The sequence below is a fragment of the Muntiacus reevesi genome, chromosome 9 (assembly GCF_963930625.1).
Source record: "Muntiacus reevesi chromosome 9, mMunRee1.1, whole genome shotgun sequence".
Classification (NCBI taxonomy): Eukaryota; Metazoa; Chordata; class Mammalia; order Artiodactyla; family Cervidae; genus Muntiacus; species Muntiacus reevesi.
In genome coordinates this window covers 69628659-69651228 of record NC_089257.1, presented here as the reverse complement: position 1 = coordinate 69651228, position 22570 = coordinate 69628659, and the positions used below count along the sequence as shown (strand labels likewise).

Sequence of the window (22570 nt, the reverse complement as noted above, 5' to 3'; positions counted from 1 at the left end):
TCGCGGTCACCAACACATTTAAAAGCTATATTCCCATCTTCCCAGAGGCAAGCTCAAAGAAGCATTAAAAAATTGCACACATTTTAGGGGTTTCGTGCCCCCAAAGGCCATTTGAGGCTCCAAATCCCTGGATTAGGTGATCTCCAAGGCCTACTTCACCGCTGATACACTGTTGAGTGTATAAGGGTCTGTGCGGGTGTCAGAATGAACGCTAAGAGACATCAAATTTGGAGGGATTTATATAGAGACAGATGAGAAAAAGATACAAAGAAGGGAGCCTGTGAGCAATGCATTGCTCAGCCAGAGTTCTTCGCCCGTGCCAAATTTAGGAAGAACAGTAGTCATAGGTGAGAGGTTTTGGCGGGAAGGTCCCCCTGGTGGGCGGGTAACGCCGGGGCCGGGGAAGAAGACCCAGGGCCAGCCCCAGTCGCTGCAGCCCTGCGCGCCGCCCACCAGGGCTCGCTCTTACCCTTCGTCAGGGTGGCCGAGGAGCGGGGCGGGCCAGGCCGCTACCCCGCCCCGTTCCTCAGCGAGGCGGCCGCGAGCTCGGAGGGCGCAGGAGCCCGGAAGGAACGCGCCGTCCAGGCCCCGCCCAGCCGCCCGCCCTCGCGGCCGCCCGCCGCCTACGTCGGCGGGGCTCCGGTCGCCATGGTGACCAATCGAGGCCCGGTCCCGCCCCCGCCCCTCTGTCCCGGCCCCCTGACGTCGGCGCACGTCAGCGGCGGCGCGCGCCTGGCTGGGCCCTGCGGAGCGGGAGGGACGGAGCGCAGGAGAGAGCGGAGCCGCCGTCGCCCGAGCGGAGCCGCGCAGCCCGCCCGCCAGCCAGTCCGCCCGCCAGCCGACCAGTCAGCGCTCCAGTCCGCCGTGCCTCGCAGCGGGGCCCAGCATGGTCATGGCGGATGGCCCGAGGCACTTGCAGCGCGGGCCGGTCCGGGTGGGGTTCTACGAAATCGAGGGCACGCTGGGCAAGGGCAACTTCGCCGTGGTGAAGCTGGGGCGACACCGGATCACCAGGACGGAGGTGCGGCCCGGGGCTCGGCGGGAGCGTCCGAGGCGAGGGTTCGGGAGACGAGCTATTGGCCAAGAGGGGCGCCTGCCGCGGGGGGCCTGGGCAGCTCCGAGAGGCCGGGTCACCGGCTCAGACGAGAGGGCCTGGGAGTGTGAGGACCCGGGGAGCTCCAGGGGTCGGCGAGCGCCACGGGGACCGGGGCCGCGTCGCCCGGACCCGGGTGTCGTCCGATTTGGAGACCCGGGCCGCCAGGCGCTTTGCCTTCTCTGGGCCACCCCTGGGGCCCCCCCGGAATTTCGCCCAGAGCCTCGCACCCGTGGCCGTGACCTGGTCTGTGGGCCTCCGCTCCGGAGCCCAAGTTCCGCGTCTTCCCGGCTTTCAGCTGGGGGTGGGGTGGGAGGGGAAGTCTCCGCGCTCCTGGGCTGCGCGGTGAGAGGCGTCGCCAGCCCGGCCGAGGGGACCGCTTGCGCCCCGACGCCCCGGACGGGGCTCCGCAAGGCTCCGGGGGAACCGCGTCGCCCCCTCCCCGGCCACTCGAGGAAGGGGGGCCCCGAGGGCCGGGAATGCCCGGAGCGCCACGGTCCCATCTTCTCTCCGCTCCTGGTGCTAGACAGTATCTCTGACCTAGTGTCAGGCTTGCTGGATCTCGTGCCTGAGGCATTTCCACCTTAGTACTCCAGACAATAGAGCCGGTTAAAATGGTCATCTGGGCATTCGCACAGTCGGTGGGGTTGGCCTTTCTTATGCTAGGTGATTTCTTTACCAGGGGTGCGTTCTGGCGGTGAATACGCGTTCCTTAAGCCGCGTCAGATTCTACCTGTCTCTTCTAAAAGCCCTCGGCTGCTTCCTGACGGGGAAGCGAGCATCTCCCCCCCGCCCTCCATCGCACATTCTCACGCACCGCACATATTTTCTCGCAAGTCTCTCTTCTTACCTAACCCGCCTCCCCTTCCTTTCACCGCCTCAAGCTGCTCTCCTCAGGGTCTCTATTTTAAGACGTGCAAATTAAATACTTTAGAAAAACGGTAGAAACAAAACCATTCTTTAGAATAAAACCTTGTGTTTTTGACATACTCTACTCTGCGTCGTTGTAGTTGTTCTGGAGTTTCATCCTTTCCTTTTTTTTTTTTTCTTTTTTCCCTTTCCACTTTTCATCCTGTTCAGCGTTTCTCCTTGTTAGTGCGAAGGTACCAGAGTTTGGATATGAAATAGCAGGATTCTTTTTCAGAATGGCTGTGTAAGGTGAAGGGCATTGGAAAACTTGAGTGATTTTTGTAGCTGTTGTTCTTAGAAGTTTTGCTTACTGTGAAGAAATCCGTTTCCAAAAAGAAGGGGCATATGTCATTGTGTCATCCTCGTTTTTCGTCTTGCCCTGCTGATCGTGACTGAGGCAGTCGAATTCCGACCATTTTGTGTGTGTGTGTGTGTGTGTTTTTAGCATCAGGGCCAAGGTCACAAATTTTCCTCTCACAAATTTACTAGAGTTAGCAATTTAAGTTTTTAATGTAAATAATGTGACTGTAGTGAGATTACTTAATCTGATCCCAGTATTTTTTAAAACGAAGAAATTGATTGCATTCCTCTAAGGAAACATGGCTTAATGCCATGCTGTTTGCCCTTTAGTTACATGAAAAGAAGACATTTTTAATATGTATTTTTGTATAAGTCCTTGCTTAACGACTCCAAAAACTAAACAGATTTCATAGTTAGGAAGAGCTTCTACAGAACTTTCGAACTCTAGTGGTTGAATTCCAAGCCCATCAGCTCATATTATTTTTTTTCTCATCAGTTCTTATCAGTGTTAGTTGAAAGATTTGTCAGCTGTTACTTATTAGTATTTGGTATACAGTAGTATATAGTATCTACTTAAGAATTACTTAAGTAGAGCTATAAGTGACTGACACTTTTTCTTGAGGTTGTCATCTCAAACCGTGTTACTTTTAAACTGATCTCTCTCGTAGAGCTAGGGGGCAGTGTGGAGTAGTATCATGGTTTGGCTATCGGTGAGATCAAGGCATTTGTAATTGAAGGCACAGGTCAGATCAAGAAAGAGCACTCAGATCCTGAACTGTGTGCGTGGTTTACATTTGTAAAATCATTTCACGTAAAAGCTCAGATCCTGAACTGTGTGCGTGGTTTACATTTGTAAAATCATTTCAGGTAAAAGCTAACTTTCTAGTACATAGAACCCATCTACTGTTGCTTTTTCTAAAGAAGGTGTTCTTAACATATAAAAAGAATAAAGTATGAAGTTTAAGATGGGTGAGTGTGAGTGTGGTAATTTGGTGTAACTGGAGGTGTTACAGATAAGAGGAGTGAGGGAAACAGCAAGACTTTAATAAAGAGAAAAGTTCCTGTAAATCTCAAGTTTTTTAAAGTTACTCTGAACTTTTGTGGTAATTTGTCTTAAGAATTATTTAGCACAGATACAGTTGTTTCTTACTGTAGTATGCTATTTGTTAATGAGGATTTTTAAAGCAGTATTTGTTGTTTTTATTCACTGAATGTTTATCTTTGGTAAGCACAATAACTTCCTCAGATATTATAATATGGATAGTAGAAACTTTAAAGTGTTATTTAACATCATTTGAGTTTCTCATTGCTGAACATACTAATTACAGCGAGAACAATTAATATGGCATAAAGAACAATATTAGCAAAATATCATGATTATACTTACTGCTTAGAAAAGTTTCTTCAATATAGTATGCACTATCATCAATGTAAGTTTGTGTGTTTTAAAATGTAGAGGTCTTTTTTCTGAAGTTTGAATATCAGGCAATTTTTAGGGTTTAGTTTAAATATTTAATGAGCACTTGGGCACCCCCGTTTTTTTAAATTGACTTTTCTCTGTCTCTTGTTTCGTATCTCCAAAATGATGTATTTTTACAGAGCTTGGGATATCCAAGACTGTTTGCTGTTTAGGTGGAAAAAAAAATCAGTTGACAAGAGAGATCTTCATTTTGGTCTAATATATCAAATAGCTTGACATTGTTTAAGAAATACAATTGCATCATCATCTGAAGCAGTGTTCTCATGTTAGATCTCTGTGTAAATTTTACACACAAAAGGGAAGGCAGGTGGTGATAGAACCCAGCTTCTTAGTATACTACTTCATAAAACCTTTGTAGTATTGGTTTGTGATTTATGAATTAGAGTAGCTAATTTTATAAAATTAACATAATGGAAAAGAATAGTAGCATTTAGACTGTTAAACTATTTTAGGCAGTCATGGTTGCTAGTTTGCTATGCTTTGAGTGTCCTTGAGAAGTGTATTTTATTAATACTGCACTCGTAAAGAACTTTTTCCTTCTAACTAAGCGTATGACTAGTTTTTTGTTGTCTTTTATTGGCCATCAAGTAAGATTTCAGAAAAGTCATTTGTGCCCTTAAATATTTTTGTCTCTTACTGTTAAATGAATATAGTCTTACTGTAGAAAATACAAAGAATATAGTAAACAAAAAAGTACATGTGTAATTCCTCCCTCAATAGAAATAAATCATTAACATTATGGCATATTTCCCTCTAGTCTTTTTTTAATGCATTTTTTCCGTAGATGATATCACATGGTAGATACACTTATATAAACTTGATCCTTTTTTCCACTTATCATTATAGCCTCAACATTTTGCTTCTTATGTATAACTTTATTAAACATCTTAACATTTACTTTTTTCTTTCTTTTTGACTGTGCTGGATCTTCATTGCTGCACAGGCTCTCTCGGTTTGCGGGGAGCAGGGGCGCGTGTCTAGTTGCAGTGTGTGGCCCTCTCATTGCGGTGGCTTCCCTTACTGCGGGGTACAGGCTCCGGGGCGTGGGGGCTTCAGCAGGTGCAGTTCCCAGGCTCTCTATAGCACAGGCTCCAGAGTTGTTGCACCCTGGCTTAGTTGCTCCGCGGCATGAGGGATCTTCCGGGATCAGGGATCGAACCCGTGTCTCCTTTGTTGGCAGTTCATTGGCTTCATACCTGAGCCACCAGGGAAGCCCCTTAAACTTGTTTAATAGCTGCATAGTGTTCTTCCTTGTAGATAAAGCCTGTTGTACTTAACAGTTTTCTTATTTACCATTATACAGGTTTAAGTTTTCATTTACAAGCAATAATTTGCAGTGTATTTTTATGTATATAACTCTGTATCTGCATTCTCAGTTATTTTAGGAAGGAGTGATTGGAGGTAAATTCCTAGAAGGGAAATTACCAAGTGAGAAGGTTTTATTTTTACATTAAAAAATAATGTATTTCTGTTATCAAATCTATCATGTTTATTATCAAACATTTTAAGAAGTGTAGCTAAATAAAAAGAATAAACGATAATATTACCACCCAAAGTTAAGCATCATTAGTTATTTTCAGACCATTTCTGTAATAGATAATTGTTTTCCTCAATACCATACTGGGGAAGGCAATGGCACCCCACTCCAGTACTCTCGCCTGGAAAATTCCATGGACGGAGGAGCCTGGTAGGCTGCAGTCCATGGGGTCGCTAAGAGTTGGACACTACTGAGTGACTTTGCTTTCATTTTTTCTTTCATGCATTGGAGAAGGAATTGGCAACCCACTCCAGTGTTCTTGCCTGGAGAATCCCAGGGACGGGCGAGCCTGGTGGGCCGCCGTCTATGGGGTCGCACAGAGTCGGACACGACTGAAGCGACTTAGCAACAGCAGCAGCAATACCATACCTCTTGTTTTGCTTGGCTAAAGAGCCTTTAAATGTGTGGTCCATGGGATCTTAAATATATTTCATACAGGTTCTGAAAATTACTTTATTGAAATGGCATGCAGGTATTACTTATTTTAAAAATCTGGAATATAAAAGTGATAGCAAGGACATTGGAAAACTGCTTTTTTTTTCACTGAAAACAATTCTTTGTGTGCTTGGGGGCTTTTATATTTAGGCATAATTTGTAGACTAGTACTACCTTAAAATGTAAGTATTTTTAAAGCTTTCCAAATAGTTAAAGTACAAAATTGCATTTTTAGAGCAACGGTAGAAACAAGAGAAGAGCATGTTACTCCCTGATTATGGAATTTCTTGAAGAGGATAACTCAGTTTTTTTAATACATTTGAGTTTTATATTTTGCTTTAAAATTTTAAGACTGCTCTCTGTACTCTTGATATTATTAATCTTGTTCTGTGAAATAGTCCAGATGTCAAGAAGCAGCTATACTATGTTCAACAAGAGGAATTGTTACCAAATAATTTAATCACTAATATTTGTAACTAAGTCTATGTATGCTCTTTAATTGTGTGTTGAAATAAAAATTAGATTTTTCATGGAACATATATGTTTTGCTTGAAATTGTTCTCTAGTTTCTTGGTACCCAGACAAGTAAAATTTGACGTTTATTCTGCAAAATATTGTTCAAAATGATCTTTCTTTGGGAGCGAAAGGGGGGACAAATGTGGAAAATAAGTTGTATAAATGTTCATATTCTGTAGAAATGCTTACCAGAATTTAATGCATTCTGCTTTTAATTCCACTGGGAAATTCTGTCTCAGGCAATTAAGAAAACATTTATTTGGAAATAACTGAAATTGGCCTTGATTCCTCGATTCACATGATGATATTTGATTCATGGCCAGTGCTGATGGCAGATTCACTTCCTTGGAACCAAATGGGTTCCAGAAATTCATTAAGATTTCTTTCTTTCCTTTTTAATGTACCTCTTCTACCTTCCACCTCCATATATTTGAAATATGTTATTTAGGTAAAAGTTCTTTATGCAGGACATTTGTGGACAATGCTTTCCCGCCCCTCAAAGAGAAAAGGCCCATATATCCAGTTTGAGATAATTACAAGAATGAAAGACAGTTACATTTGGGAATTTCATCAGAAACTTTTCATTTTAAAAATCCTTTAAACAGGTTAAGAGATGAATCTTGGATGAATTAAACTGAAAATTGATGCTAAAATTTGTTTTTTCTTTTTCAAAGTAAACATGGTATTTATGTGTTTTTCCCCAATTGCAAAATATTTACATGTTCTTTGTAGACATTGTTGAAAAACTTGAAGAAGAAAATAAAAATATTCTTATTTTAATTCCACCATCCAGACCAAGAGACAGCCACTTAATATTTGGTTCATATCCTCTTAGCTATTCACACATATTTTATACATATGTAATAAAATTGATGTCACCTATACTTAAAATCTGTGTTTTTTACTTAATATGTTTGTTAACATTTCCCCAAGGTTACAGAAAAATGTCTAAATCACGGTTAAATAGTATCCTTGAATTTGACAGTCTATATTTTATTTTAATAAATTCCTGTTGAATATTTAGATCATTCCTCTCCCTTGCTATTTCTCTTTCTAAAATAGCATTTCAGAAAACAATCATGTTACATACATCTTGTGCATCTATCTGATTATTTCCTCAGAATAATCCCATGGCAGTGGAATTCTTGGGTCAAGGAGTATGTGTTTATTACAAGTCAAATTTTAAATTGGGAAAAAAGTTAAATGTATTTATTCTTAAAGGGTAACTGGAGAACTCCATTTACTACTGACTTTTATTGTTTTCAGAAACCGTTTCATTGTAGACCATTCAATCACAGTCACTATTCAATCAAATGATAGACTGGTATGTTCAGATTCTACCTGTGGTTTGATGTGTGAGCTTGAAAAGTGTGCTTATGTTTTAATTTCAAAGGTCTCACTATATGGTAAGGATTTTGCTACTTGGTATTTCAGAAGAACAATGTATAATTAGTGTGTCAGTAGTAAATAACACTGAAGCAGATGTTACCTGAGACAGCAAACATTTATTCATGCCTTCTGATTTTTCATTAGAAGAATAACTTTATTGTATAACTTCTTTGTAAAGTCCCCCAAAACCAGTTTTGTGTGTGGTTTCTTTAAGTGCAAGAAATTAATATATCTTCTATGAGAAGTGAAATCATTTTTTTAAAGTATCAGAAAGTGAACTCGTACTATTAAATTACATTTTGAAAAATGAAAAAAATCCCTTTTATTCATCAGCTGAACACTATTTCATTTCTGATCTTATATTTAATCCTTTTGTCTTCTTGCAAATTTGTATTTTACATAGTTGTTGTGTTTACATGTTTTTTTAACTTAATCTTGTTGGAAACATTTTTCTTCATAATTAAGATTTAAATCTTATTAAATAATATAACTACTTATAGAGAACTTAGAAAACAAGAAAATGAAAATGACCAATATTTCACAGATGGAGAAGTTAGCCTGTATAAATAAATACAGCTAATTCACTTTTCATTTTTTCTAATTAGAAAAGTAATTCATGCTCATTGAAGAAAAATTGCACTGAAAAGTAAATCAGGAAAATAAAATCATGATTTTTCACCCACTGATAACATTTTCGTCATATTTATATCTAGTTTTTATTGGTCTTTTTCTATGTACACTTTGTGTTGAAACTGCACTGATAGTCTCATTTTTTATTTAATATTTTAGTCTCATCATTCTTCATATTGTTAAAAGGAACTATTTTAAAAGCTATGTAATAGTCATAATACACCATAAGTCATGTAATGATTTCCCAATTATTGTTTCTGCCTTTTACATTATAAACAATACTCTTGAATATATTGACACATAAATCTTGATCATCATTTCAGATTATTTCCTGCAGATAATTTCTAAATAGGATGGATGATTTTTAAGGTTCTTGGTAAAGACTGCCAGATTACCTTACAGAAAAATTATAATCAATTTCATATTCCTACAAGCAATATATATATATGGCCATCTCATTGAACATCAGCTCACAAGGGTGTTCACTTTTTCATCTTTATCAATAAGTGAAAAATAGTTTTTGAGATTTAGTTGTCATGTAACATTTTGTTAGATGTATATACATTTCCCTGTTTATGAGACTGAATATCCAGTGTTGCTGCTTTACATGAGATTTAGTTGATAGTAATTATCCTAGTTTCCAAAGTTACATAGAAAACTTTCCTTTTGTATCCCAACAGAAGCAATACTAATTTTTTTATTGCTGTATAAATTCACTGAAGGTTTTTTTAAAAGATATTGCATGCATAATTAGGGATTAGCGCTCAGTCGCTCAGTCCTATCCAGCCCTATGCGACCCCGTGTTCTATAGCCCACCAGGCTCCGCTGTCCATGGGCTTCTCCAGGCAAGAATACTGGTTGTTGTTCAGTCACTCAGTCATGTCCTACTCTTTGTGACCCCGTGAACTGCAGCACACCAAGCTTCCCTGTCCTTCACTATCTCCTAGAGTTTGCTCAAACTCATGTCCATTGAGTTGATGATGCCATCCAAACATCTCATCCTCTGTCACCTCCTTCTGCCCTCAGCTTTCCCCAGTCTTGGGGTCTTTTCCAAAGAATACTGGAGTGGTTGCCAATTCCTTCTTCAGGGGATCTTCCTGACCCAAGGATTGAATCTGTGTCTCCTGCATTGCAGGCAGATTCTTTACTGCTGAGCTACTGGGGAAGCCCCAGTTTAGATGAGCAACAACAAAGAAAAGATACTTTGATTTTTAGAGTTCCTTGCATGACTTTGTTGTGACCATGCAGATTTTGTCCTTGGTACTATGTTTGGAACTAAGTAGAGAAGGGATGCAAAAAGGAAGTTCCCAGAAATCTAAGTTCTTAAACACCTTTATAATGAGCTAGTGGAGCACAACTCTTTTGTAAATTCGGAATTTCATACAACATTGGGGAAATCCCCAAATGCAGATTTTTGTTTGTTTGTTTGTTCATAAAATTTGTTTTCCAAAATGTCTTCCCCCTTTCCTCATAGACCTATTAAGTTCTTTGAAGGTGGGAATCAGATCTTGTTCATTTTTATATCCTAGGCATAATTACAGGCATACAGCAGCTGCTCAATAAATGTGTGAATAACATGCTCAATGAATAGTGAAAAGATGAAACTTGAAGTTAGGAGGCCTGTGACTTTTTCCCCCCATTAATTCACTTGAGCTTTAAGAACTTTGTAGAATATCTTTTCAACCTCAGTTTCATCAACTCATGAGTGTACTGCTTGTTCCATTTACTTCAAAAAATTGAGAAATAAATGAAATAAAATTTATCTTACCTCTTAAGATTCCAGAAGAGTGTCAAAAAGGAGATATCCTTTTGATAATACCTTACTTTAATTGGTATTTAGTATTTAAACTTTTTCTTGAACATTAAATATGATGCTCAAGATGTTATATATAATAAATTTCTTAATGACAGTAATCATGCAAAAATTTTTTAAAACATGATTCCTTTCTATTTATTATTTTTTTTCTGTTTAATAGATATTTATGACCCATTTCATTATAAAAGTTTTTTTGTTGGGGAGGGACTGCTGATATCTAGATGCACTCCAAAAATTGTAGGGCAAGAAATTTTCTTCAAAATATGCATGTCTGTAAACCTCCATCTTACCTTCCTAATGAGTATTGAGGATATTAAAATATACACTTATCCTTTTATCTGACAGCTTTTACCCAAGGTTACCCAAAATAACTGATAATACTGTATTCTGTCATACTGTTAATTGGGTGAAGGGGGTCACCTTAAAGATTTAGATTTGAGGTGGTTCAATAATGTTCCTAATAGTAAGTACAATATTAACCAGTCACTCATCTAGCATTCTTACTTCCTAGAATATTTTGATCATGGGAATAAATAAAATACCACCAAACATAATGCTGCTGCTGCTGCCAAGTCGCTTCAGTCATGTCCGACTCTGTGCAACCCCATAGATGGCAGCCCACCAGACTCCACCATCCCTGGGATTCTCCAGACAAGAACACTGGAGTGGTTGCCATTTCCTTCTCCAATGCATCAAAGTGAAAAGTGAAAGTGAAGTCGCTCAGTCGTGTCCGACTGTTTAGGACCCCATGGACTGCAGCCTACCAGGCTCCTCCGGCCATGGGATTTTCCTGGCAAGAGTACTGGGGTATTGCCTTATTGCCTTCTCCGCCAAACATAATGAAACTATCACAAAACCTGCAAACTTTACTGCCTAAAGAAGGAGCTACTGCCTTTCTTCTTAGGCAATAAATTTAATTTTACCCATTATATTTTAGTAATCTGACTTCTCTTGGGAAGCTTGAGTTCTATGAGTTACAGTTAATTCAAATTAGGCAACAAGCTATGGACAGCAAAATAGCAATAGGAAAGGTAAGAAATAAACCTTACAGTAGGACTTTAACAGCACAGGTCAGAGAGCTGTAAGGGAAGAAGAAAGAACTAACTGTATTAACAGGAGTCTAAGGGAATTAAGGAAATCAACAGAATGGGAAAGACTAGAGATCTCTTCAAGAAAGAGATACCAAGGAAACATTTCATGCAAAGATGGGCTCAATAAAGGACAGAAATGGTATGGACCTAACAGAAGCAGAAGATATTAAGAGGAGGTGGCAAGAATACACAGAAGAACTGTACAAAAAAAGATCTTCACGACCCAGATAATCACGATGGTGTGATCACTCACCTAGAGCCAGACATCCTGGAATGTGACGTCAAGTGGGCCTTAGAAAGCATCACTACGAACAAAGCTAGTGGAGGTGATGGAATTCCAGTTGAGCTATTTCCAATCCTGAAAGATGATGCTGTGAAAGTGCTGCACTCAATATGCCAGCAAATTTGGAAAACTCAGCAGTGGCCACAGGACTGGAAAAGGTCAGTTTTCGTTCCAATCGCAAAGGCAATCCCAAAGAATGCTCAAACTACCACACAATTGCACTCATCTCACATGCTAGTAAAGTAATGCTCAAAATTCTCCAAACCAGGCTTCAACAATACGTGAACTGTGAGCTTCCAGATGTTCAAGCTGGTTTTAGAAAAGGCAGAGGAACCAGAGATCAAATTTTCAACATCCGCTGGGTCATCGAAAAAGCACGAGAGTTCCAGAAAAACATCTATTTCTGCTTTATTGACTATGCCAAAGGCTTTGACTGTGTGGATCACAATACACTGTGGAAAATTCTGAAAGAGATGGGAATACCAGACCATCTGACCTGCCTCTTGAGAAAACTATGCATGTCAGGAAGCAACAGTTAGAACTGGACATGGAACAACAGACTGGTTCCAAATAGGAAAAGGAGTATGTCAAGGCTGTATATTGTCACCCTGCTTATTTAACTTATATGCAGAGTACATCATGAGAAATGCTGGGCTGGAAGAAGCACAAACTGGAATCAAGACTGCCAGGAGAAATATCAGTAACCTCAATATGCAGATGACACCACCCTTATGGCAGAAAGTGAAGAGGAACTAAAAAGCCTCTGGATGAAAGTGAAAGTGGAGAGTGAAAAAGTTGGCTTAAAGCTCACATTCAGAAAACTAAGATCATGGCATCTGGTCCCATCACTTCATGGGAAATAGATGGAGAGACAGTGGAAACAGTGTCAGACTTTATTTGGCGGGGGGCCTCCAAAATCAGTGCAGATGGTGACTGCAGCCATGAAATTAAAAGACGCCTACTCCTTGGAAGGAAAGTTATGACCAACCTAGATAGCATATTAAAAAGCAAAGACATTACTTTGCCAACAAAGGTCCATCTAGTCAAGGCTGTGGTTTTTCCAGTAGTCATGTATGGATGTGAGAGTTGGACTGTGAAGAAAGCTGAGCGCCGAAGAATTGATGCTTTTGAGCTGTGGTGTTGGAGAAGACTCTTGAGAGTCCCTTGGACTGCAAGGATCCAACCAGTCCATCCTAAAGGAGATCAGTCCTGGGTGTTCATTGGAAGGACTGATGCTGAAACTGAAACTCCAGTACTTTGGCCACCTCATGTGAAGAGTTGACTCATTGGAGAAGACCCTGATGCTGGGAGGGATTGGGGGCAGGAGGAGAAGGGGATGACAGAGGATGAGATGGCTGGATGGCATCACCAACTCAATGGGCATGAGTTTGAGTAAACTCCGGGAGTTGGTGATGGACAGGGAAGCCTGGCGTGCTGCGATTCATGGGATCGCAAAGAATCAGACACGACAGAGCAACTGAACTGAACTGAAGGGAATTAAGTGAATTGACAAAAGTATAAGTGAAAGTGAAGTTGCTCAGTTGTGTCTGACTCTTTGCAACCCCATGGACTGTAGCCTACCAGGCTCCTCTGTCCATGGGATTTTCCAGGCAAGAATACTGGAGTGGGTTGCCATTTCCTTGTCCAGGAGATCTTCCCGACCCAGGAATTGAACCTGGGTCTCCTGCCTTGTGCGCAGACGCTTTACTGTGTGAGCCAGCAAGGAATCAGCCTAGTGAATTCAAATCAGTGAATTGACAAGTTGAGCCCATTATCTTGGTTACTTTTTAGGAGTACTGAACTATTAATGTTATGGCAATAAAATGAGTGTTGTGCTGCGTCACTTCAGTCCTGTGCAACTCTGTGTGATTCTCCGGACTGTGGCCCACCGAGCTTCTCTGTCCTTGGGACTCTCCAGGCCATAATACTGGAGTGGGTTGCCATACCCTCCTCCAGGGCATCTTCCTGACCCAGGGATCGAACCCACAGCTCTTATGTCTCCTGCATTGGCAGGCAGGCTCTTCACCACTAGTGCCACCTGGGAAGCCAGCAATACAAGAATTGATACTAAAAATTATCCTAAAACAGCAACATAAAACCTGAATCATGTTCAGAATACTTTGGGTAGAATGTGAAGTACATTTCAAAATTTCTTCAGAACTTACTATAATTAAGTTTGGGTCGTTCCCAGTTATCTGAAAGTTTTATTTAAATCAGAATGACCTATTTCCTAACTATATGCCTACTGAATTAAAAAAAAAATTTTTTTTGGTTCCATGAAAAAAATTGCACAGTTGTTGTTTTATGACTGCCTAGTTATTCACTTTCAGATGCATCTCCTTCATATTATTCTGTCTAGCTATGACAGGAAGAGGCCATGTTTTTTGAAAATCAGATTCCTTTCAATACAAATTTCATATAATTACTAACATTTGAAGTTTTGCACTTGATTTTTAAAATAAAATTTAATCTAATTGGCATTTTTAAAGTAGTTGGATTTTAATTATTTATACTTAGGTTTTTTTTTTCCAGAAAAGTAAGTCTGTATGCTTTGGAACCTGTCATTTCCTTTTTTAGACAAATTGTATTTCAGTTATCATAGAAACTATCTTCTATTTGGTTGATGATTTGTTTATAGGTACTTTGCAATGAGATGACAACTCATTGAAATTGCTGAGATTTTATTTCTTCAGTTTTTAAATGGAGTAAGGAGTTAACAGTTGTACTGAAAGAGAATTATGTTTTATTAAAGTAAAACTTTAAAGGGTAATTCTTCATAACACATTAAAATAAAGCTATAAAGGGTTATTCATCATACCACATTAAAAACACTCCCAAACAAAATCTGCCACAGCGCCTCATACATGGCAGATGTTTGAGACATAGTAAAATGCATGAATGAGCATTGAATTTAAGCTAGTTATCATTGTCATGGGGCCCTACCTACTGGTAGAGTCTTAATGTCATTTATTTTAAAAATTTATAACTGGAAAATGTTAACCATTGTATACTAATTGTATTTATTTGTGTCTGGGATGCAGGTGGCGATAAAAATAATAGATAAATCTCAGCTGGATGAAGTGAACCTTGAGAAAATCTACCGAGAAGTAAAAATAATGAAACTGTTAGACCACCCTCACATAATCAAACTTTATCAGGTATGACTTAACTTTATACTTCTCCATGCTTCTCACATTCAATATCCTATTTTACATCATCATTTTTCTCTTTTATGTTAGTTTTTTCAGTCTCTAAAAAGATAATTATATGCTTTTATTAATATGAATACTTCCATTTCTCTATATTTAAAAATCAGGAAATAAAAACTACCAGCTTAATTTTAAGTTGTCTCTCAGACTGTAAGTTATTTAATTTCAAAGTCTGTAGTTGCTGGATTTTGGTGGTGGGTGGTTTAATGGATACAACAGTTTTGCTTATTTAAAAAATAATGCTGTTTATGTTATATGAACTACAAAGGCTAAAATAGACTATTACTTAGTGACATACATTATAATACCTAAAGTGAAGTCTTTATTTGAGGGAAGGTTCTTTTATCAGGTAAAACAAATCATTCATTTAAAAAAAATTAACCTTACTAAGATATAATTTTCATAAAATAAACTGCGTGAGTTTCAAGTGTAAGCCATGTTTTTTAAAAGGAAGATTTTCCTCAGATTTCTAAAGAGTAATTTATGTTTAAGAATGGTAATGTAATACAAAACTTTTTATATTTCTATTCATTAATATTTAGAGTTTTTATATTAGAAAACTATTTTTAAGCTAAAATGTTACAGTGTGCTTGTTAGCCTGTGACTTCGCTCTCCAAAGTGCAGTGTGTGACCTTAGAGATGTGCCGTGCTCAGCCTGTACTTGCTGTGGGAGCTGATTGTCAGATTTTCAGAAGTTCTGTGAGTCAGTTAACCTGCTCATAGCTCAAAATCAGTGATGGTAGGAGTATTTTTACACTGCAGAAATTGGTTTAAAAGTCAGAGCCTTTTTTTTCCTTCAGTGAGCTAGTGTTAGCACGCTTTTGCTTGCATGCATGCTAAGTCACTTCAGTCACGTCCGACTCTTTGTGACCCCATGGACTGTAGCCCACCAGGCTCCTCTGTCCATGGGATTCTCCAGGCAAGAATACTGGAGTGGGTTGCCGTGCCCTCCTCCTGGGCGTCTTTCTGACCCAGGGATCGAACCCGCGTCTCTTACATCTCCTGCATTGACGGGCGTCAATGCAGGCACTGGCACCACCAGCACCCCCTGGGACATCCAGGACACTATGCTCTGCACTCAGAGTGGTTAGCACTAGTGTACCTCGGGGTATAGTAAAAAAAATTAGAACTTCCAGTTCTGTTTATCTTTTTTATTTATCTCCTTGTGTTCCTTTTATAACGTATGTATTTATAAAATGCCACAAGTGTACAGTTTGTGTCTCTGCATGTATATATTCATAAGTACATCTACATATACATTTATGTGTATACATACATACATACACATATTTGGCTTTATTGAGAGAGATTTCAAGTTTAAACCTGTGGAGACTGTTGGAGAGCATTTCTGTTAACTGAGAATGAGACACTATGGTGTATGTGCCACTCAAAACAATTCCTAAGCTTCTAAAACTGCGGAGGGCCTCTTAGATCAAATTTATATCAGAGTACTTCTCCCTTTAAGCATTTTTTTTTTTCCCCAAAGAGGGTGCTTGTAATAAACTAATCACATCCTTAGAAGTCTGATGAACCATACCCCAAACTGAGGTTAAAACTACAGTGATTCTTCAACTGTACTTCAATTAATAAACAAAGCAACAAACCAAAAGGTGCCATGATTCACATGAGAATTCTGTGTTTATTTGAACTCCAGTCATCAGTTACATTAACTTACTGTCTGACTTGTTTAGACCCAAATTGTAGGTAACCCTTAGTTTTCTAGCCTGTTTTAGGAACAGTCTTAAATCTGAATGTTAGAGCAAAATTGGTTTTTAGCCTTTCAGTAGATAGTAGTTAAATATTACATTTACCAGCATGTGCCAGTATGTATGTTCCTTTCTAGATTTAGAAAAACTAATTTAAATAAAAATGTATTGTAGTGGAACTGTGGGAGAAGATTTTGAACAGTGTTTTAAAATAACAGTACTTTGTAAAATGTGAAAGTGTAGTAAGAGGATTACCACACTGTGACAGATTAGGTTACAGGCCAGATTAACAGCTCTGTTTTATTATTCGTTTCTTAATCAGAATCTACCATGTAACACAGCTAGAAAAGTCAGTGAGGAGGTTAAAAAGTTGTTCTTCAAAACTTCTGTTACCTATATCAGTACTTTTCAAACTTGAATGAGAATGATAGTCACCTGAAAATGTGGTGAAAGTGTAAATCTGTGTCAGTAGGTCTGGCGTGGGGTCTGAGAGTTTACGTTTCTAACAGGCATCTGGGCGGTGCTGCCGCTGCTGGCTGTGAACCACATTTGGAAGATGCACAATCTAGAGTTTTCACAAAAGTATTAGGAGAAGGATATTGTCAGTCTTATAAACATCACCAGCTTCTGAATGGTTCATAACTTGACACTTTTATTAGTGTTTTAATTTAGGTAATTCCATAGAGGGCTTCCCTGGTGGCTCAGTAGTAAAGAGTCCACCTGCCAGTGCAGGAGACGCAGGTTCAATCCCTGGGTCAGGAAGATCCCCTAGATAAGGAAATGGCAACCCATTCCATTATTCTTGCCTGGAAAATCCTCTGGACAGAATAGCCTGGTGAGCTACAGTTCATGGAGTCACAAAGCATTGGACATGATTTAGTGACTAAACAACAATTTCACAGAATGTTGTAGTAAATAGCAATCTTTTCCTGTCAAACTAATATGGAATTACTTATCAATAGGTAATGGAGACCAAAAGCATGTTGTACCTTGTGACAGAATATGCCAAAAATGGAGAAATTTTTGGTAAGCACATTTCTTTCAATCTTTTAATTTGAAAAATGTCAGTAAGCTTTTTGAATAGAGTATTTTCTATTAATTCTCCTGCTTGCTTAAAAGTTGCTAATGTGAATTAGAAATTTTAAAGTATTATAATAAAATATACAGTAAGCTAAAAATATGGAATATAATTTGTTCTCTTATATTTATGGTATTAAAGCTATTGCTTAATTCTCTCATTTGTATTAAAGAGATTGGAAAATCAAAGTTGAGGGAAACTTTCAGTCATACTGCAAAGGAGATTCTTTTATCTTCCTTTTTACTTTCTTTACAGGGTAAAGATAGGTCAACAAATATTTACTGAGTTTGTACTATGTCTCAGACATTGTACTAGGTGTAGGGGATACAGTGGTGACCTAAATAACAGTCCATGCTGTTGTGGATTTTACGGTTTAGTAAACTGTTAACTTTAGCTGTAGATACTGCAAGTCACTAAACCTCTCTGGGACTCACAGTTTCTTTATTTCTTAATAAAAAGTATTTGATTAATTGGTTTGTATGATCCATTCTAACTCTTAAAAATTATAACTATTTTATTGGTTCTAGCTTTCGTCTATTTTATTGTTACTTTATGGAATAAGAACACCATAAATAGTCTAAATATTTTGTTTTTTAACCTAAGTCCAAAATTGTTTTTGAAACAGCTTTATTAAGGACTTCACATACAATAAATTGTGTGTACTTAATGTGAACAATTTAACAAGTTTTCAGACATACGTGTGAAAGAAAACATCACCGCCATCAAGATAACTGTCACTTCCCGAAGTTTCTTTGTAATGCTTTGTAAAAATCTCTCTTGCCCCACTTCACCACTAGGCAAGCACTGACATGTTTTCTGTCACTATAGATTATTTCTTCTGCAGTTTAAAGGTACTCATGTAGCCTGTACCTTTTCTTCATCTGGCTGCTTTCTCTCAGTATAATTATTTTCAGATTCGTCCATTTAGTTGAACATATCAGCATATCATTTCATTTTATTGTAGGTTGTATCCAATTTTGTAAATACACCCCAGGTTGCTTATCCATTCGTGTGTGGATGGACATTTCAGTTGGCTTCAGTTTTTGGCGACTACACATGAATTGCTGTCAACATTCGTGCATAAGTCTTTAACTTACAGACTACTTCAAATAATATTCACCACTGAACATATAGTATATGTTACTATGCTCAGTCACTCAGTCCTGTCCAGCTCTTTGCGACCGCATGGACTGTAGCCTGTCAGGCTCCTGTGTTCATGAGATTTTCCAGGCAAGAATACTGGAGCGGATTGCCATTTCCTCGTCCAGGGGATCTTCCCGATCCAGGGGTCAAACCCACACCCCTTGCATCTCCTGCATTGGCAGGCAGGTTCTTTACCACTAGTGAGAACCTTAAAATAATATACTTCTCCTTTTTCATTAGTTAATTAATCTGGCCATGTCAGGTCTTTGTTGCGGCACATGAGACCTTCATTGTGTCATGTGGAGCCGTGGGCTCAGCAGTTGTGCACACAAACCTAGTTGTCCCATGGCATGTGGAATCTTAGTTGGACCAGGGATCGAACCCATAACCCCTGCATTGCAAGGCAAATTCTTAATCACTGGATCACCAGAGAAGTCCTTGATAATATACTTCTGACTAACACCTTTCCTCTATTTTCTCGTCATACATTTTATTTATACCTGTTTTACAAAACACAAAATGCAGTGTCATTGTTTTTGTTTAAAAAGTTAATTATGTTTTAAAGAGATTTCAATATTTTTAAAACTCATACATTTACTAGTGGAGTTACCATTGACACATCCCTGAATGTGGATGCATGTTTTCTCATCTTTATTCCTTTATTTGGATACGTACTTTTATCTGGCATCGTTTTTCTTCTGCCTGAAGGACTTCATTTAACATTTCTTATAGAGTGGGTCTGTTGATGATGAAATCTTTCAGCTTTTGTGTATCTAAAGTAATCCTTATTTTGTCTGTTTTTAAACAACACTTGTACTGGATATGTAATTCTGGGTTGACGTTTTTCCTTCAGGGCTTTAGAGACGTTGCTCCACTCTCGTCTTTTCTGCGTTATTTCTGATAAGTAATCTGTCATCTTTTCATTTATATCTCGTATGTAAAGTGCCCTTTTTTTCCTGGCTGCTCCTAAGATTTTCTGTTTATTACTGTTTTTAGCAGTTTGATTATGATGTGCCTTTGTATGGTTTTCTTCATGATTCTTAAGTTTACTGTTTGTTACTTCTTAAATTTGTGAGTGTTAAGTTTTCATGAAATTCAGAAAATTTTCAGCCATTATTTTTCTGGCCTTTTCTTCAGAAACTCCAATTACACATATATTAGGCTGTTTGAAGTCCTCCCACTGCTCACTGATTTCAATTTAGAAAATTCCTCTTTCTCTCTGCAATTCATTTTGGATAGCTATTATTATTTCTATGTCTTCAAGTTATTTAAATTCTTTAGCTATTTGTTTCAACTAGAAGCTTCTTAACTGATGTTTTAATTGAATTGTGTGGGCTTGAAGCCAAAATAGTCTAGTTTACAATGCTGGCTGCCCCATGTTAATTGTCTTTCAAGTAATCTTTATTGAAAACTGATTGTATACTGCAGGCTCTTCTGTGTGGGAAGAATTCCCCAATAAGGAAAACAGACAAAAATTCCTTATCTCAGGAACCTTATGTTTTATTGTGGGGAGAGAGACAATATGCAAAATAAGTAAATTGTATATAGTATACTAGGTGGTAGTACATGCTATAAAAATAAGAAAGAAAGGAAGGGGGCATGTGGAATGGGAGAGTTGTTTCGGTATGAGATAGAGTAGTCAGGAAAGGCCTTGCTGACGTTTGAGCCAAGACTTGAAAGCAGAGTCATGTAGATGTAGGGACGTGAGAGTGATCCCAGTAGAGGAAAGGGTAAATGCAAAGGGACTGAGGCAGCAGTGTGTTTGGCATGTTCAAGGAGCAGCAGGGAGGCCGGTGCAACCGGAAAGCAGCAAGCAAGTGGAAAGAGCCAGCAAGCAGGGCCAGTGGGAAGGTCAGACAAGATCAGAAAGGTAGAAATGAGGCAGCAGTGGGGCAGATCTGGGGGCTTTGCAGACCATGTAAGGACTGTGATTCTTACCTTCAGTACAGTTAGAGAAACATTAGAGAGGTATTTGAGCAAGGGAGTGATTGCACCTAATTTATATATATATATATATGCACACACACACATTTTGTTGTTGTTGTTGCATCCCAGAGCTTGTGGGCCAACAGAGATCTGTATAGTCAAATCTATGGTTTTTCCAGTAGTCATGTATGAATGTGAGAGTTGGACTATACAAAAAGCTGAGTACCGAAGAATTGATGCTTTTGAACTGTGGTGTTGGAGAAGACTCTTGAGAGTTCCTTGGACTGCAAGGAGAGCAAACCAGTCAATCCTGAAGATCAGTCCTGAATATTCATTGGAAGGACTGATGCTGAAGCTGAAGCTCCAATACTTTGGCCACCTGATGCAAAGAGCTGACTCATTTGAAAAGACCTGATGCTGGGAAAGATTGGGGGCAGGAGAAGGGGACGACAGAGGATGAGATGGCTGAATGGCATCACTGACTTGATGAACTTGAGCAATGTTTAACCATTGTATCTGGCCCTTGGTAAGAGCAGTTTTGGTGGAATGAATTGGCCAAAGCTATGTTGAAGAGCAAATGAGAGAAGAAAACTGGAGAGAACCAAATACACAGCTCTTAAAAGGGTTTCTACTTCACAAAGAGAGGAAAAAAGGGAGGGGGAAGGTAGTTGAGAAGGGCACTGAGTCAAGGGAAGGACTTTGAAGTCGTTATTCATTGGAATATTTTTTTCAAGTTTCAGGCTGCAGTTTAATCAATAAACTAGAGAGAAATGGCTATTATGTGTTAGATGTCATTTTTATGAAAATGGAAAATTCTCAGTTACTCCTTTTTGCTAAAACCTTTGATGATTAAAGTTGGGTCACATTGTTTTATATAAATTGAAGCATAATTTTGAGATTTTTAATGTATAAAGTTTTATTTTGAATGTAAAATGGCCAGAGTAAATACAGAAGATAAGACACAGTAAACTGTAGATTTAAGTAGTTGCAAACAAAGCCAGTTTCTGATGTGGTGCCCACGAGGGCAGTAAAATAGAAGTGAGAAGATGCAGTCCATAGAATATTAATCAAGTAGTGAAAATATATATATAACATTCCAAGTAGATTCTGAGCTGAAAATCTTTTCAGTCTGTTTTAGATGACACAAATGTAATGTTCAACTGTATATTAAGAACTATATGTTAAGATCTATTGTTCATGTTTATTATGTTGAGGTTACTCTTTACAAATACACCTTTAGTGCCTCCTCTGTGCTGGAGGGTATTGTGGGTTTGGTTTGTTTTTTTTTTCTTTTTTTTTTGGCTGTTGGTGGATCTTCATTGGGGCCCAAGGGCTTTCCCTAGTTGTGGTACACGGGCTTAGTTATCCTGCGGTGTGTGGGATCTTAGTTGCATGACCAGAAATTGAACCCACTCCTTTGCATTGGAAAGTGAATTCTAACCACTGGACCACCAGGGAAGTCCCTGTGTACTCCCCCCAAAACACACCTTTTTTTTTCCCCATCCCCTTAGTTTAGGTTACCAGCAAATCATACTTTGTGTTCTTGGAAAATAACTTGAAAATTAAATCCTGTTTTCCACAGTCATCACCCCCTATCTAGGCTTTCATCACCTCATCTCAATTATGAAGACCTCATATTTACCACCCTCTGTTTCTTTTCCAGTCAAGAACATATATTTCCTATTTAATCTTCCCCAGCTATTATTTTTATTATATTACTACTGTGTTCATTAACCTTTACTTACCTTCTTATTACTTACTTGATAAAATTCAGACTTCAGTCTGCAAATAGAGTAGCTCCACTAAGTAAACGAATGTGCCCAGTTATACTCCTTACGTAGGTCCACAGATGATCCTCAGTTATGGATAACCAGTTGCCTCAGTTAATAATCAGTCCTGCTTCCTTCTTCCTCCCTCCCTCCTTCTCCCATCTCTCTCTTTCCATCTTTCTTGGTCTGTATCTTTCTATCTTACAAGTTTTTATTTTTACAAAAGTTAAACAGTACTTGGGTAAGAAGTTAAATAATTC

The 22570-nt window shown here is 38.9% G+C and overlaps 1 protein-coding gene across 3 annotated transcripts in view; it reads left to right on the top strand.

The window, feature by feature from the left end:
• The first annotated feature begins 737 nt into the window (after positions 1–737).
• Positions 738–22570, top strand: part of SIK2 (salt inducible kinase 2) — a 129517-nt gene continuing 107684 nt past the window's right edge. For all 3 annotated transcript variants that reach the window (XM_065944289.1, XM_065944290.1, XM_065944291.1), the window contains exons 1-3: positions 738–1021; positions 14521–14637; positions 17357–17420. In XM_065944289.1, coding sequence (XP_065800361.1) covers positions 887–1021; positions 14521–14637; positions 17357–17420 — 316 coding nt within the window. In that variant the 5' untranslated portion in view covers positions 738–886. The remainder of the gene's footprint in view (positions 1022–14520; positions 14638–17356; positions 17421–22570) is intronic.